This window comes from Coturnix japonica, chromosome 7 (genome assembly GCF_001577835.2).
Source record: "Coturnix japonica isolate 7356 chromosome 7, Coturnix japonica 2.1, whole genome shotgun sequence".
NCBI classification, from domain to species: Eukaryota; Metazoa; Chordata; class Aves; order Galliformes; family Phasianidae; genus Coturnix; species Coturnix japonica.
The window spans coordinates 20,791,777-20,804,868 of record NC_029522.1 but is presented as its reverse complement, the minus strand read 5'-3'; the positions used below and the strand labels follow the sequence as shown (position 1 = coordinate 20,804,868).

The window sequence follows — 13,092 nt, the reverse complement described above, 5'->3', positions numbered from 1 at the left end:
CATGGCAAGTTTACATTTTTTCCAAGCCGTGATGTCTAGTCTGCTGACCAAGATTTATTTACAATATTTACATTCCAGTTGCAGCAGACACTTGTCTGAAATATTTATGCTGTCAAACTCAATAAGGTTGAGCCATACAATTATTTTTATCCAGATAATCTTATTTTTGTAACATGTTTCTGTAGAAAATTAAGTAATGCTGGCTTTAAGGTAACCAGGGAACTATGAAAATAAGAGATTTAAGACCCCTTTTTGTTTGTTTAGTTACACAAAAGACACACTGAACATTTGCCATTGATACCATCCCTAATATCCAACATTTTGTTGCTGTTGGTAGAATAGCAAGGAGAATCACATCTTAAAAAGGTTACAGAAATGTTCTCTGGCAAATTCTCATTTTGTACAAATATTCAAGTTGTTTGCTTTCTAGGAAGTATCCACACATCTCAAATATTTTAAGTCCCGAATACTGTTATGATTACTAAGCATTACTTAAGAGATAAAGGTTGTTCTTAATTAGAGAAGGTACACAGTTTTACTAACCTGATGGACAATCCAATAAAAGCACGTATTATTTTAACTTGCTTGCTCCCCTCATTTCTTGAGTAAAGCCATTTTGAATCAAATTATGTGTTCCGATATTGTGTGTGGTTCTGGGTCATCCCCCTCCCACCCCCACAGAGTGAGAGCAGTTGTGGAAGATGCCAGTTTCTCTCACAGTTCTCCTACCAGTTACAACACTGCACTCACTGATGTCAGAGGAGTCTCACCAAAATAACTGTAAGAGGAATTTTGTGAGGAATTTGAACTTCACTGCAATACCTATAACAATGAGCCAGCTTCAATACACAATTTATGCTTACCATGTTTGATTACTATGAGAAATCTAGGTCATTTGCCATACATATTGATTTTCTAATTTTAGGAAAATGCTTTTTAAGCCTTGATAACGAGGAGAGAATGAAGGAAGCTAAAAGCTTAGCAGTTAAAAAACTGAAGGAAATAATGTGAGAAAGCAAGAAAGGGAAAATGTTTCTTACCACCAGCAGGATTAGCTGATCTGGATCCTTGATTATGAGGGCAGACCAAAGGACAGGCAAAAAGTGGATTAAAAGACATGAAGACAATACAGCGTTCAGCATGCAGTTTATGCTATACACAGACAGATATATTCACAAATGTGCCACTCCAAGAGCCCCTGCAGAATGCAGTGAGTTAATGTGCAAATGCAAGTGATTTAATTTCCAAAGGCTTAATAGCTTCTCAGCAATATCAACCCACACTGAGTTCTGCTTAAATTATACCCCAAGCCCATGCTGTAAAACTAAAACAAAGCTACAAATGCATAGGCATACAAGTTTGTTCCTGTGAACATATTATACATTAATTCATTTTTTACTTCATGCAATGTTTGGCTTAGGAGATTAAAGATCATATCTAATTGCGCTAGGCTGGAATCAAGATTCAACAAACTAGACCAACAAGAGGTACAGATGTGACTATCCTACAGCCTCCTAAGTACATAGCATGAAAAAAAAATCAAACCCATAATGTTTGAATCACTCCATGCTTCCTTACATATATCTGAAACTTGTCTTATCTGATCATTTTACAGAATCACAGAACTTTACAATTTTAGAACAAAGAATTACTTTTCCCATTAAAGTAAAAAAAAAAAATTAAAAAGAAATTTTAAAGAAAATTTATGGCTTTGAATCAAGTTCTAAGTTCTGAACTATAGGAATTCAGATCAGAATACCAAACCCCCAGTTCCTTCGTGACTTCAATGTAGACTTCAATTCAGCCCCATTCTAACTATAATACTTATCTCTTCAGATATCCTTGGTTATCACGATGCTATAAACTGCTTACCCATATCTACAGCATGATAGAGCAAAGCAGTGATGGCACAAACAAAGCAGAGCTTTTGAATAAGGCAAAACAACTTGAGAGGTTCCCTCCCCCTGCCCTGTTTCTTTTGAAGTTTGAGTGACAAAATTCTCTTTAGCCACACAACAAATATGCAGCAACACCACCTGCATGGCTCCTAGGAGAAACCACAGCTTGTAAGGTAGTCAGGGAGCACGGATGCATCATGTGAATAAAGAGAACAGAATCATCTCTCCCTCGTATCTACAGAAAGTAGGCAGCGTTCTATTCTAAACTGATGCTAAAGCACACATTAACTTTAAACAGTTCACACTGCACATACAGAAATACAGTAACATAAGCAAGAGAAGCTTGACAGGGCAAGAACCCAGGACAGCAATTAGCTACAGAGATGAGGGCATTTCAGTGGGACCCAGTACAAGTTTAGTCCAGCGTGTCACAAAAATCTGCAGTTCTGCTGCACAATAGGTTAAAAAATGAAGCAACTAAACACACTGTTTTGGTGCCCTTTGTCAGGAAGAACATATACTGAAAGCTAGCTAAGTGGGGATTCATTATGTCACATGTCCAAATATTATTCACTAGAAGGGAGCCCAATTCCCAGCTGATGCTACCACAACTCAAGAGAAATGTATTAATAACTGTTTTTTCTCCTCCCCCTGAAACAAAACGCTTCTTACGCTGGGACTGGGAAACCACTTTAGCCCGGCTGCGGCCTCGGGTATCAGCAGGTGTTGAGGTGACGCTGGTGGCACTGCCAGAGCTCTGCCTCCTTGTACGAATCCGACCTGCAGGAATGCAAAGACCAAACTGTTAACAGGTTTCTTCCAAAGGCAACAGCCATTTTTCAAGCACCATCTGTTCTAGGCTCGCAGCATTGCTATGCACACAACTAACCAGGACTCAGAAGGCAAATTTTACAAGGAGACGCAATGAGGAACAAGGGAATATACAGTGATGGTCTACACATCCAAAACTCTTTTTGCTTTCAGTAATGCCATCAGCCAGCTCAATTAACAAAAAAAAAAGTGACCTTCAGTGCCTGTGCTTCTGTTCCGTAGCACCTTCTTTACTAAAGAAGGGTCGCAAGAAAATCCAGTTATCTAAACGTGACGCCCTGCACAAAATAATTACTTTCTGATAGGGTGATCCCCCTGTCGCAGATAGGCACAGCAGCTGCAGCCACAAATTCCATCGCTGGGATTTCCAGACCGCAGCTCGGTGCTTTCCGTCCTGCTCTCCATGCACACTGCAGTGAGTCTGCCAACGCTGCCCAACCACGCTTTTATTTCAGCCTTATTCACATCTCCCTGCTGTTTACTGATCCCTTGTATTTATACTGAGATCAGGGTAACTTTACTAGTAACGGTGATTCCCCTTTAACACAATCAACATAGTGGAAAAAACATTCCATGTGTCTGCCCTTTATTTAGGCAGAGAATGAATACAAAGTCCCAAAGTGTTCTCGGTCCTTTTTCTGTCCTTTACTCCTGAAAAAGCCACAGTAATTTGAGCTAGAACAGCTTACGAGGTCATCAGTTCATCCCCTTCCTGGGGCAGGGCTGTTCCCCTCAGAATGTTCTTTCCAGTGCAAAGGTTCATTATCAGTCTCTAGCTAATGGGAAAGAAATGATAATTAAGAGTAACACAAAGAAAGCCTCCACCAGCACTTTCAACAACTCTGTTCTCTGCCAAATCTGAAGCTGTTTCTCAGGACTAACGCCAGGGCTATCCTGCATTCAGAGGATGATTTCAAGTCCCAGGCATAATAATGAAAGGAAAAACACAACAGGTAAGATAACAGTCTTGACAACTGCGTCCACCAATTAGATATTTATCTCCTACCCTGTGTGCCCACCATAAGCAAAGAAACACAAACAAGGAGATGTACACCTCCCACCCAAAAACCAGGGGAGGTTCACATGCAGAACAAAGACAGTGGCACGCAGCCCCAGGCTGAGCAGAATGGGAGCTCTGTTCCTTTGCATGAGCTCTCAAAACATTCATAACATGGGCTGCATCTTTCTGACAGACAAACTGACATGGAAAACTTGGAGAAGAAAGCCTAGATTTGTTTTCAGTGGGAAAAAAAAGGCACCTGTACTTTACAACATACCTCATTTTGAAAACAAATCGGTAGGCATACAGAACTATTCTAAAGCCAGTTAGGATGGATTGAGCCAAGATGAAGAGAGCCAAGAAAGAAGACTATATTCAAATCATTGTTTATAATTGTGATAGAAAAAATGATTAGCACAAAACCAGGAAGACGCAAACAAACTGGCAGCAGTTGGTGTACAAAGCAAAGAAGTTAAACTCAAGCTTAAGGAACCAGTAATGGAACTGACCATCCACCCTTCCACAATGCCTGCAGAAAGTCTGCAACCCAAGTTGGAATTCAAGGCCTGGTAACAGGCAGCACTGGCAAACACAGTGATGTGTACATCACTGCAACTACTGGCATTAACATGCAACTACTAGCAAGATTAGAAAGTACTGTTTTATTTTGAAACCCCTAATGGTCAGCAGGAGGATTCCTACCAAGTTGGTCAGTTTCTGAAAGCATGCTCATGAGCAGGATGCTGCTTCATTCTGGGCTTGTAGATTTTGGCCTGAAATCTGATGTGGCCCAGAGTGTGCCAGGGAGAAGACTGGGACAAAAAGTTGCTCTTGAGAAGAAGCTATAAAGTTTCATCACTTTACACAATCCATATGAGAAAAAGATAGAGATATTTCACAAGTTAACTGACCTCCACACACGTGCACAGTGCTTAAGTTAGTCTTATGATATCCAAAACCTACTTGCTTTTGTAATAATGCAAGGTGTAACTACCTAGGTGGAAAATCAAGGTTTTAAGGTTAAGTTTTCCAAGTATAATATATACGTTAAAATGTTCATTCACACAACACAAATGTCTCTATTACATTTCTTTAAGCATTCCATCGGCAAACAAGAGCCTGCATTCACATTCACATTTGCACACAGGAGTGCCTTGTTTAATCTCTATCATTCTACCACAAATAAAACATTTCAAGAGCAGAAATAACATAGCAAAAGTAAGGCAGACGTTTTGTTTTTGTTGTTAGATGCAAACAAATCCAACTCCTGAACATTCTTTGCTTTCAAACAAGTTTGTCTCCATATCCAGCTCTAACTGCAAATGAAGTAATTCCTATTTTATAGCTGTCATTACGCTGCTCTTTAAAGAATTATTTTACCTGAGAGCAACAGCACAGCAAATGAACAAAGACTGCCCCAACTACTTTCCAAAAGCCTTTTAAAAAGGCCTTTGATCTAAGTCTGACATGCAAATGTGACACTTTGCTGGTACAGAAAATATTTTTAAAGACTCCATACATACGCTTTGCATTAAGAATCATCTGTGGGTTTTTACAATGATTAATGGATCAGAATCAATTTCAAGCTGTCTAACACATGCCTAAATCTAGGAGGGTCTTTAAAAACAGACAACAACAAAGGAATAAGTAAAGTAACTTAGTGTGATTAGGAGAGGCTTCACTCAACAACACTGTTCTAAACTGCTCCGGGTGGATACTTCTGCTCTGCCACACTGTGCCTCAGAACAAACACAGGCATGATGAGATTCAGCTTGCAAAGTAACTGATTTTCTAACACTCCAGAAATCACAGGTGGTATACAGCAAACCCACGACTAAGTTTAATCAGTTCTGTGCTGTGAATAACAATGCCTACAATCACACAAGGTACATGCAGAAGCACTGGGATGGTAATGGTATCATCACAGATCAGATCATGTATTCCCTGGAGCTTTTCCCCAACTTGGAAAAAAAGAAGAATCCTGAATAAGCCTCTGGGTTCCCCCTAGGTGTACGTGTGTCATTTGGTGGTAATACATCTGTGAGGAATACACACAGTTATATGATTTGCATGTAAACCTGTAAAAATATGTCCTTCTTACAGTACGCAAGGTACAGATTCCATACATAGCACACGTCCAGCATTAGTAGTACGTGACCTAACTTTGCAGCACAACTTCCCCAGATACGCACTCAACCCTTACCATCAATATACTCTATCACTTGGTTTTGTGTAAGACCTTCTGACACAGCAGAGAGTTAAAGGAGCAAAAGCAGCACTGCACTGCTCTACACCACAGGCAACTCGTGCCAGCACTTGCAAAGGGATCGACCAAGTGAAAAGAGAAACGTACTACCTGAACACATCAGTTTAAGCTACCATGTTCAGTCATATCTTTGAGTTAAACCTTGTTGCTGAGGTCAATGAAGAGCTTTAAAGCAGAGAAGAAAACAAGAATAGTCATTTCTTGAAACTGTTATCCAAAGCCTTTGTTAAGACTCAAGATGCTCCATCTTTTTAAATCCAAATTATTTGAGAACAATGGTAAGTCAGACTTCACAGCACACAGGCAGATCACCTACACAGATTAAAGGTATATATAGATTCATGCTACCTTTCCACAAAAAACACTTTTGCAGCATTTGCTAACCGAGGTGGCACTACTTAGAACAAAAGAACCAGTCCTCTCCTCCCAGCTTGCCAGGGCTCAAGCCACTTTTATCTTGCTCCTCTTTTGAGATGCCTGGCTCTAAACCAAAACACCAAGGAGAACTAAGGGCAGAGCAGACGGGAACTGCCAAGTTTGCACAATACTGTCTCCCAGCTGAGGGGAAGGTGCAAAACTTCTACACTGTAGCTACAAAAAGTCTCGATGGGAGCCAGACTGCAGATTAAACAATGCTGAATGACGTGCAGAAACACGCACAGAGGAAAAGAAAACAAGGATTTGCTCTTGTAGTAGACATTAGTAACCTCCAGTCTTCCCCCCAGCAAGTGAGTGGCTGGTTTCTATTACAGATGTTTGCTTTTAACCAAACCCCATCTGCATCCAGTGCAATCAAACTGGAGGAAAGCAACCCTAATTAAAAAAATAAAAATAAAAATTGCATAATGACAATAGAGCGTTTAATAAACTAAAAGTGAAGGCACACCAGAGGACAGCTCCTGGAACAGACCTCCACAAACACCATTACAGTCCAGGAGAGGATCTGTACATCGCATAGGCTATTTCAGAAATTCACAATAAACACTCAATGTTTCTATGTTAGGGTAAAGAAAAAACAATTCTGAAAACTATGGAGAAGAAAATAAATGAAAAAGAAAGGCCAGTGAATTGAAAATTAAAAAAAAAAAGCTAAGGATAAACAGTTTGGAACTTTCATTTCATCTGACAGTGACTTAAATACGGGCATTTAGGACAACTTCATATTCCTTATCGCTGGGGGATCACAAAGGATGAGATTCTGAACATCAGTTCACCTTCCAACCATAAGTTTATAAGCCAGTTCTGAAGATGGTAGACACTTCTCCCACTAAATATTTAATTGATGCAGCAGCAATAGGAAGGAAAGAAAATACGTGATGGCAGCACAGCAGCACTTCTTGGAACACAACATCCAAATACAAGCACCCATCAAGGATACTAACAGTCCCATCAAACAGTAATAGATCCCTTGAAAAGAGACTTCTAACAGGAAAAAATTGGTTGGTTTGGGGGATAAGTGTCTTCATCATATGTAGAAGGCCTTGTTTTCAATCCCTGTCTGCTTCAAAAACAAACAAAAAAACAATGATTCTGTTTTGCTTGAGAAGAAATAAAGAATAAGCTTTGACAAAAAGCCAGATCACCAACCAGACTGCAGGCCTTCCCAAACTAGCAGGCTCAGTGTTCTTCAAAGAAAAAACAAACTCTCCTCCAACTGTTTTAAATGTAAGCCATCTCAGTTAACAATAAAGTGAGAGTGCTCAGGTTTAAAGAGGTTGACTCAATACTCCTTCCCTAGAGATCATTGTTTACTGTCCTCATTTTTCTGCCATGTGATCATCTCATTCAATTCTCTTGCTGCCCAGTCTCTTCCTGAAAGCATTTGGCAGTTGTGACCTGAGCTTTGGATGGAAAAACACAGCAAACCTTTTACACAACATAGAGTAAGAAAACACTAGCCCTGCTTTTGTAATCTGTGCTCAGGTCACCGTCAACCAAAAGCGCTGCTGTAAATAGGAAGACACACATGCAATTCTGTGATTAGAAATCAGTCATGAAACCAGAATAGTGCCATTAGCAGGGAGCAGCTTAAAGAGAAAGTAAAGAACACCCCATGGCATCAAAATGAGCAGGACAACCATGCAACACTTCATGCAGGTCACCAGTGAACATGGATGAGAATCGTTAACACTTTGAGAACAGACCAGGTAGAGTGGTACGACTGTAGACACATCTTAGTTACATAGAGAGACTGCTTACCCTCAGTTTTAGTGGTAGTACCATCTTTAAGCAAATTAAAAAAAAATAAGGCAAGGATTAATAGGGAAGAATTATTAACATCAGCAGAAATGGGCACTATATGTTAGCTAGAGAAGTATGGAAAGCAAATTAACACAAACAAATGCAAAAAGTTTGAGCAACAAATCAAAACCTGATGAATCTGTAGAACAAGGTTACAAGTCTTTCTTTTCCACATTCATCTAATGTTTGTCAAACCCCATTTTCTTTGTTTGCCTCACCATTTCTCTCATGGAGACACAAAGATAACAAATGTCCCTGCTAGCTCAAAAGGAAACAGACAGACTCCTTTAGGTGCAGCCATGCTTGCATTAACTTGAAGAAACACAGTGCGTTTCCTGGTTTTCCCCTTTAGTGTCTTAAGAGCAAGAGTAACACTGTACTCAGTTTCCAGGCTTCGAGAACAAAACCAGCTTTAAGATTTTCTTCCCCACTTGCTGTTCTTCCTTGTGACATACGATAGCGCAAAAGCACATTTGCCACTGAAGCCAGTACATCGTGCATCTGAAGAGTGGCCGTGTCCTTATGTTCTGAAAGCACACTCTTAAGCAATCAGCTCTGTGATCTGTATTAAGTGCTCACTGCAGTGCATCTAAATCTTGAACTAAATATGAACAAGCAATATAAATCAGAATAAAACATTAACTTCTGAAGCAAATACAACCAGTACATTAAAGACACTATAAAGGACTTCAGATATAGAAGAAAAATATCTACAAAGAGAATCTATAAAAAGCAACCTTATTTCATCTGAAATAAGATCAAATGCTCAACACTAAGGAAAAACTACATTTCAGCTGACTCAAGGAAGGTACGAAGGCTATCAGCACAGCTCAAATCAAGACCACTGTCTCTGACACCCAATAGACATCCAATTTTTCTCCCTCTTGTAAATGTAGAATCAATAAAAACCACAAGAATTAGATTAGAATGCAATCTACAGAACGTGGAATTATTTGGTGTTGGTCACTGCCTTCACTTCCTGCTTTAGCAAATTAGCAGCATCATCTCCAGGAGAGAAAGTTCAAATGCAAACTTTGCTGTAAGAAACACTGGTGGGTACCTGACAGTGATATACAATGCTTGGACAAAATAGCACAGTGTGGCTATAATCCAAAACTTGTCAGCAATATCTTACATCCCAACTGTGTGGTCAAATGGGAAGATCTGCTTTTCTTCACTTCTGTATCTTTTTGCAAGATAAAGTAATCGAACTCAAAGATGTACTCCTCAAAGCACAGAACAATTAATGGAAAACCAGTGTCAGGCAAAGAGGTAAGGAAGAGAAGGGAAGGAGACAGAAGGAAATGTCAAAAGTAATAGAGCACTAAGCGTTTTCCTCAAAAGCATCATGGAACCAGAACAAGATCTACTCTTCCCCAGAAAAAAAGGCTGAGACTATCAAAACAATTCACAAAAATGAGAAGTTGTTCCAAGTAAGCTCCTTTGCAGATTTCCTGCTTAATTCCAAAAGGCAAGAGATCGCACATTTATGGCCAATAACTGTTAGTCATCTCAGAGAAATGTTCTTCCAGTTACAGGGTTTGACACTCAAATCAAGTTATCTAGGCACTTCCTCAGTAAAGAAAGTTGACTGCAACAGTAGAACATATAGCTTTACCTAGTGATGCATATGAGCCTGGGGGCAGGGCTGCAGCAGAACTGAAGGGGTTGGATGCTCCAGAAGATGTCACTTTTGACTTGGCACTAGCTGCTGCATTCACATCAACGTCACTGCGGGATCGCTGCAGAGATCCTGGTGTTGACACAGATTTTGTACTTACTGTAGATGCTGCAGATGGGAGTGGGAGACCCAGAATAAAGAAGATTAATTTTTGAGCTGTGTGCTTCAAAGAGCATGGCAAGCTGTTTAACATACTATTTTTAACGCTCTGTAATTGCACTGAAATACTTAAAGAATGTCTTATCAGGGTAATGTAGGTTTCCCCACAGTGACTGAGAAGATATTTTGAGAACTCCATCAGACACTAATCCTAAATGCCAAGAAAAGGCTACCAGGCCAGCAATATAACAAAACCCATCACCAGCTTGTGAGTTGCCGGCTAAAGAAGACCTGCACAGGTTCTTCAGCCCAGCTTCTACAATTTGCTGGAAGTCTTCCTACTTTCCTTCTCAAAGATCTTGTTGCGAGCATCGCTGTTCCCACCACTCCTTGTTGTTTACCCTCTTAAGCAAAAAACCTGTCTATTCAGCTGTAAGCACGCATGCATTTGTGGGTACAATAAGGTAGGCGCCACAGAAAATTCTCCCCAGATCCAAGGTATCAGCAAAGTATACTGATAGACACAGAAGACGTCTCTGTTATGATCTGTATTCAAATTGACTTCTTAGGTTATTATATGCATTTGCTTAGGACAGGAAGGCTGCCTGTACTTGTCGACAGAAATGTATAGAAGCATACAGGCTTGGGTTGGGTACATGAATGAAGAAAACAAACACACCTACTGAACAAGGAAGCATTTTTTCTTATGTATTCCCTTGTTGCTGTACTTACAAAGCAGTATCAGCAACTCTTGGTCACACCCAAATATTCTAATGGTAAAAACAGATTACTCAGAAGATAGAATTTAACACTGTAGGAATTCTGAGTAGACATTGTCTCCAATAAGTGCTGAAACCATAAAAAACAAGTGAGAGGAAAGTGTAAGGGTGAATGCACCAGTAGACTATCTAGTTGTAAGAACTAGCATCAGTAGGAATTAATTACAGCTATTTCACCACTGAACTTATTTTAGCTACAATTTTTAAAGCTTTTTAGCCTTCCTTCTGATGCAAACAATAACAAAATATCAGCTTTTAAAGGCACTGGTGTATCAGATGCTGATGTACAAAAATGGGGGCACAACCCTAAAAATAATATAATAAGGTGCCATTTTTAAGGAGAGGTAAACAGAAAAGTTGTCCTTTGCACACTGTAGTATCCAAAACACTCATTCTACTTCATCACAATTCCTCAGTATCATCTCACCGCATTTTCAGCTCATATTCTCACCTCTTGATGTAGTACTTCCAGTAGGGCTTCTTTTGGCAGACAGTGGACGGCTGGAAGTTAATGTAAGTATTTATTAAAACAAAATTGGTATTTCACAGTCACCAGTAACAGTGCTTCTCTGTTCCCTCAGTACATAACAGAGTTAACAGGAGGTTATTTATATTCAGGAATAGATTAACAAACTTTACTTTTTTAAAATATAAATACAGCATCATTATGAAATTCTCTGCAAAAGCACTAAGAAAAGATTTATCTATGTTATTTGAGCAAGAAGTGATTGTTAAGAACAGTCTGTAGATTTAAAGAGTTGTATCAGTGTTATGGGTACTTTTAATGAGTCTTCAGTTGCAGATGTTTGCAGCCTAATGTGATCATCTCTTTAAGAGAAGCAAGAATACATACATGCATCAGGATAATGCACTTTATTTGAATATAACATTAGCTAGATTTTGGTATAATCAGGTGTTGAGGCCACCAATAACAAGATAAGACAAGCAAAGAACAGAGTACACAAAGTAGTTCATGTGAATTTGAGGAAGCAATCATGTAATCTCTGCAGTTGTTTAAATCAAGAGAGAAGTAACTCTGCCCAGTGACATACTTGAGACTCTCCTGGGAGCTGGAGGAGGAGCGATCTGACTGGGGCAAGGACACGATGCTGTCGGAGTTCTTCAAATGCGACTGCAGGGCTTTCTGGTAGGAGGACTCCAAGGTGTGGTACAAATGGTCTGCCTCTCTGCTGAAGTGACTGTGAAAACCCCAGTAACACCTGGGAACAAGGCACAATGCTGTTAATATTTCCTTGTCACATTTTAAAGGTCAGTGAAGCGCAGGTATAGTCGGAACCTTTTTCACTAATGGCATCAGTTGGCTGCTTAGCCCAGATATTTCAATCATTTACCGCCTCTGTGCACTTCAGACATACTGCAAGTAATGAGATTGCAAGAATGACAGCCCCAAAGAAGACAAAGCAAACAAAAATAACAAGATGGGTATATACCACCCCGGGCTCTGTGAAAACACAAGTTACCAAAAAGGCTTTGTCACAAAGGAAATTCTCACATCAGTCCATCTGTCTGCTATATATAAGAGACAGACCCAGACTAGAACCATAATCAGAATGAAGTTGTCTGAGGGCTGATCAACTGATAGCTCAAAAAACAAGCCAAAAGCAGAATACACACACATGGGTCTGATTCAGGAAATCACCAGCAGGTTCTTTCTTCCTCAACTTTAACAAACAGCTCTTGTACATTGCTGCAGAGAGAAATCTTTTGTAGAGCTAAGGCTGCTGACGATCTTTTGGGAATATTAAAGAATAAAATGATTCAATACACTTCCAATCAGTACCATGCTGAAAGTAAAAGAGCATTTAAAGAAGTGGGAATTCCTCCCTGCTCCTCATCTCCTGGCCAATGCTAAAACACCATTCACTCTCATCACAAAGGAGATGAAGTCTCTCAGCACTTTTCAGGGGGCAACTAAGGGGCAGTTTAAGAGCAAGACCATTAGCTCAAATGAATCAAGAATTGTTTGCATGAGACAGCCAGTCCTCAGAGAAGTCACATGCATTCTCACACCAGTAAAAGGAAACAAATTTCTGTCTTACAGACAGTAGCACTTAATTAAGAAACACGGGAAGAGAGAATTAAGCTTGTTTTCTGAAGTATTTTTCTATTTTCCCTGCTGCCTTTTCAGCTTAACTAGTCACCCACTGTGAAATCTCAGTGTACACTGTACTTTTCCAGTGATGCAAGCTTTCCCTTTCAAAAGGATTTAAACAGTCCTACTGTGAAACACCTCTGCTTATAATATAGCACTTAGGTTAACAAAATATACTGTACAG

The 13,092-nt window shown here is 39.7% G+C and overlaps 1 protein-coding gene across 35 annotated transcripts in view; it reads right to left on the bottom strand.

Moving 5' to 3' along the window:
* CLASP1 (cytoplasmic linker associated protein 1) overlaps positions 1-13,092 on the bottom strand; it is a 132,460-nt gene that overhangs the window by 60,298 nt on the left and 59,070 nt on the right. For 21 of the 35 annotated variants that reach the window (XM_015868740.2, XM_015868742.2, XM_015868751.2 and 18 more), the window contains 6 exons: positions 11,848-12,015; positions 11,247-11,296; positions 9,855-10,025; positions 8,195-8,218; positions 2,571-2,678; positions 1,041-1,067 (listed from right to left, as the gene is read on the bottom strand). In XM_015868740.2, the coding sequence (XP_015724226.1) occupies positions 1,041-1,067; positions 2,571-2,678; positions 8,195-8,218; positions 9,855-10,025; positions 11,247-11,296; positions 11,848-12,015 (548 nt within the window). The remainder of the gene's footprint in view (positions 1-1,040; positions 1,068-2,570; positions 2,679-8,194; positions 8,219-9,854; positions 10,026-11,246; positions 11,297-11,847; positions 12,016-13,092) is intronic. The other 14 variants (XM_015868748.2, XM_032445793.1, XM_015868761.2 and 11 more) reach the window with 4 other exon arrangements.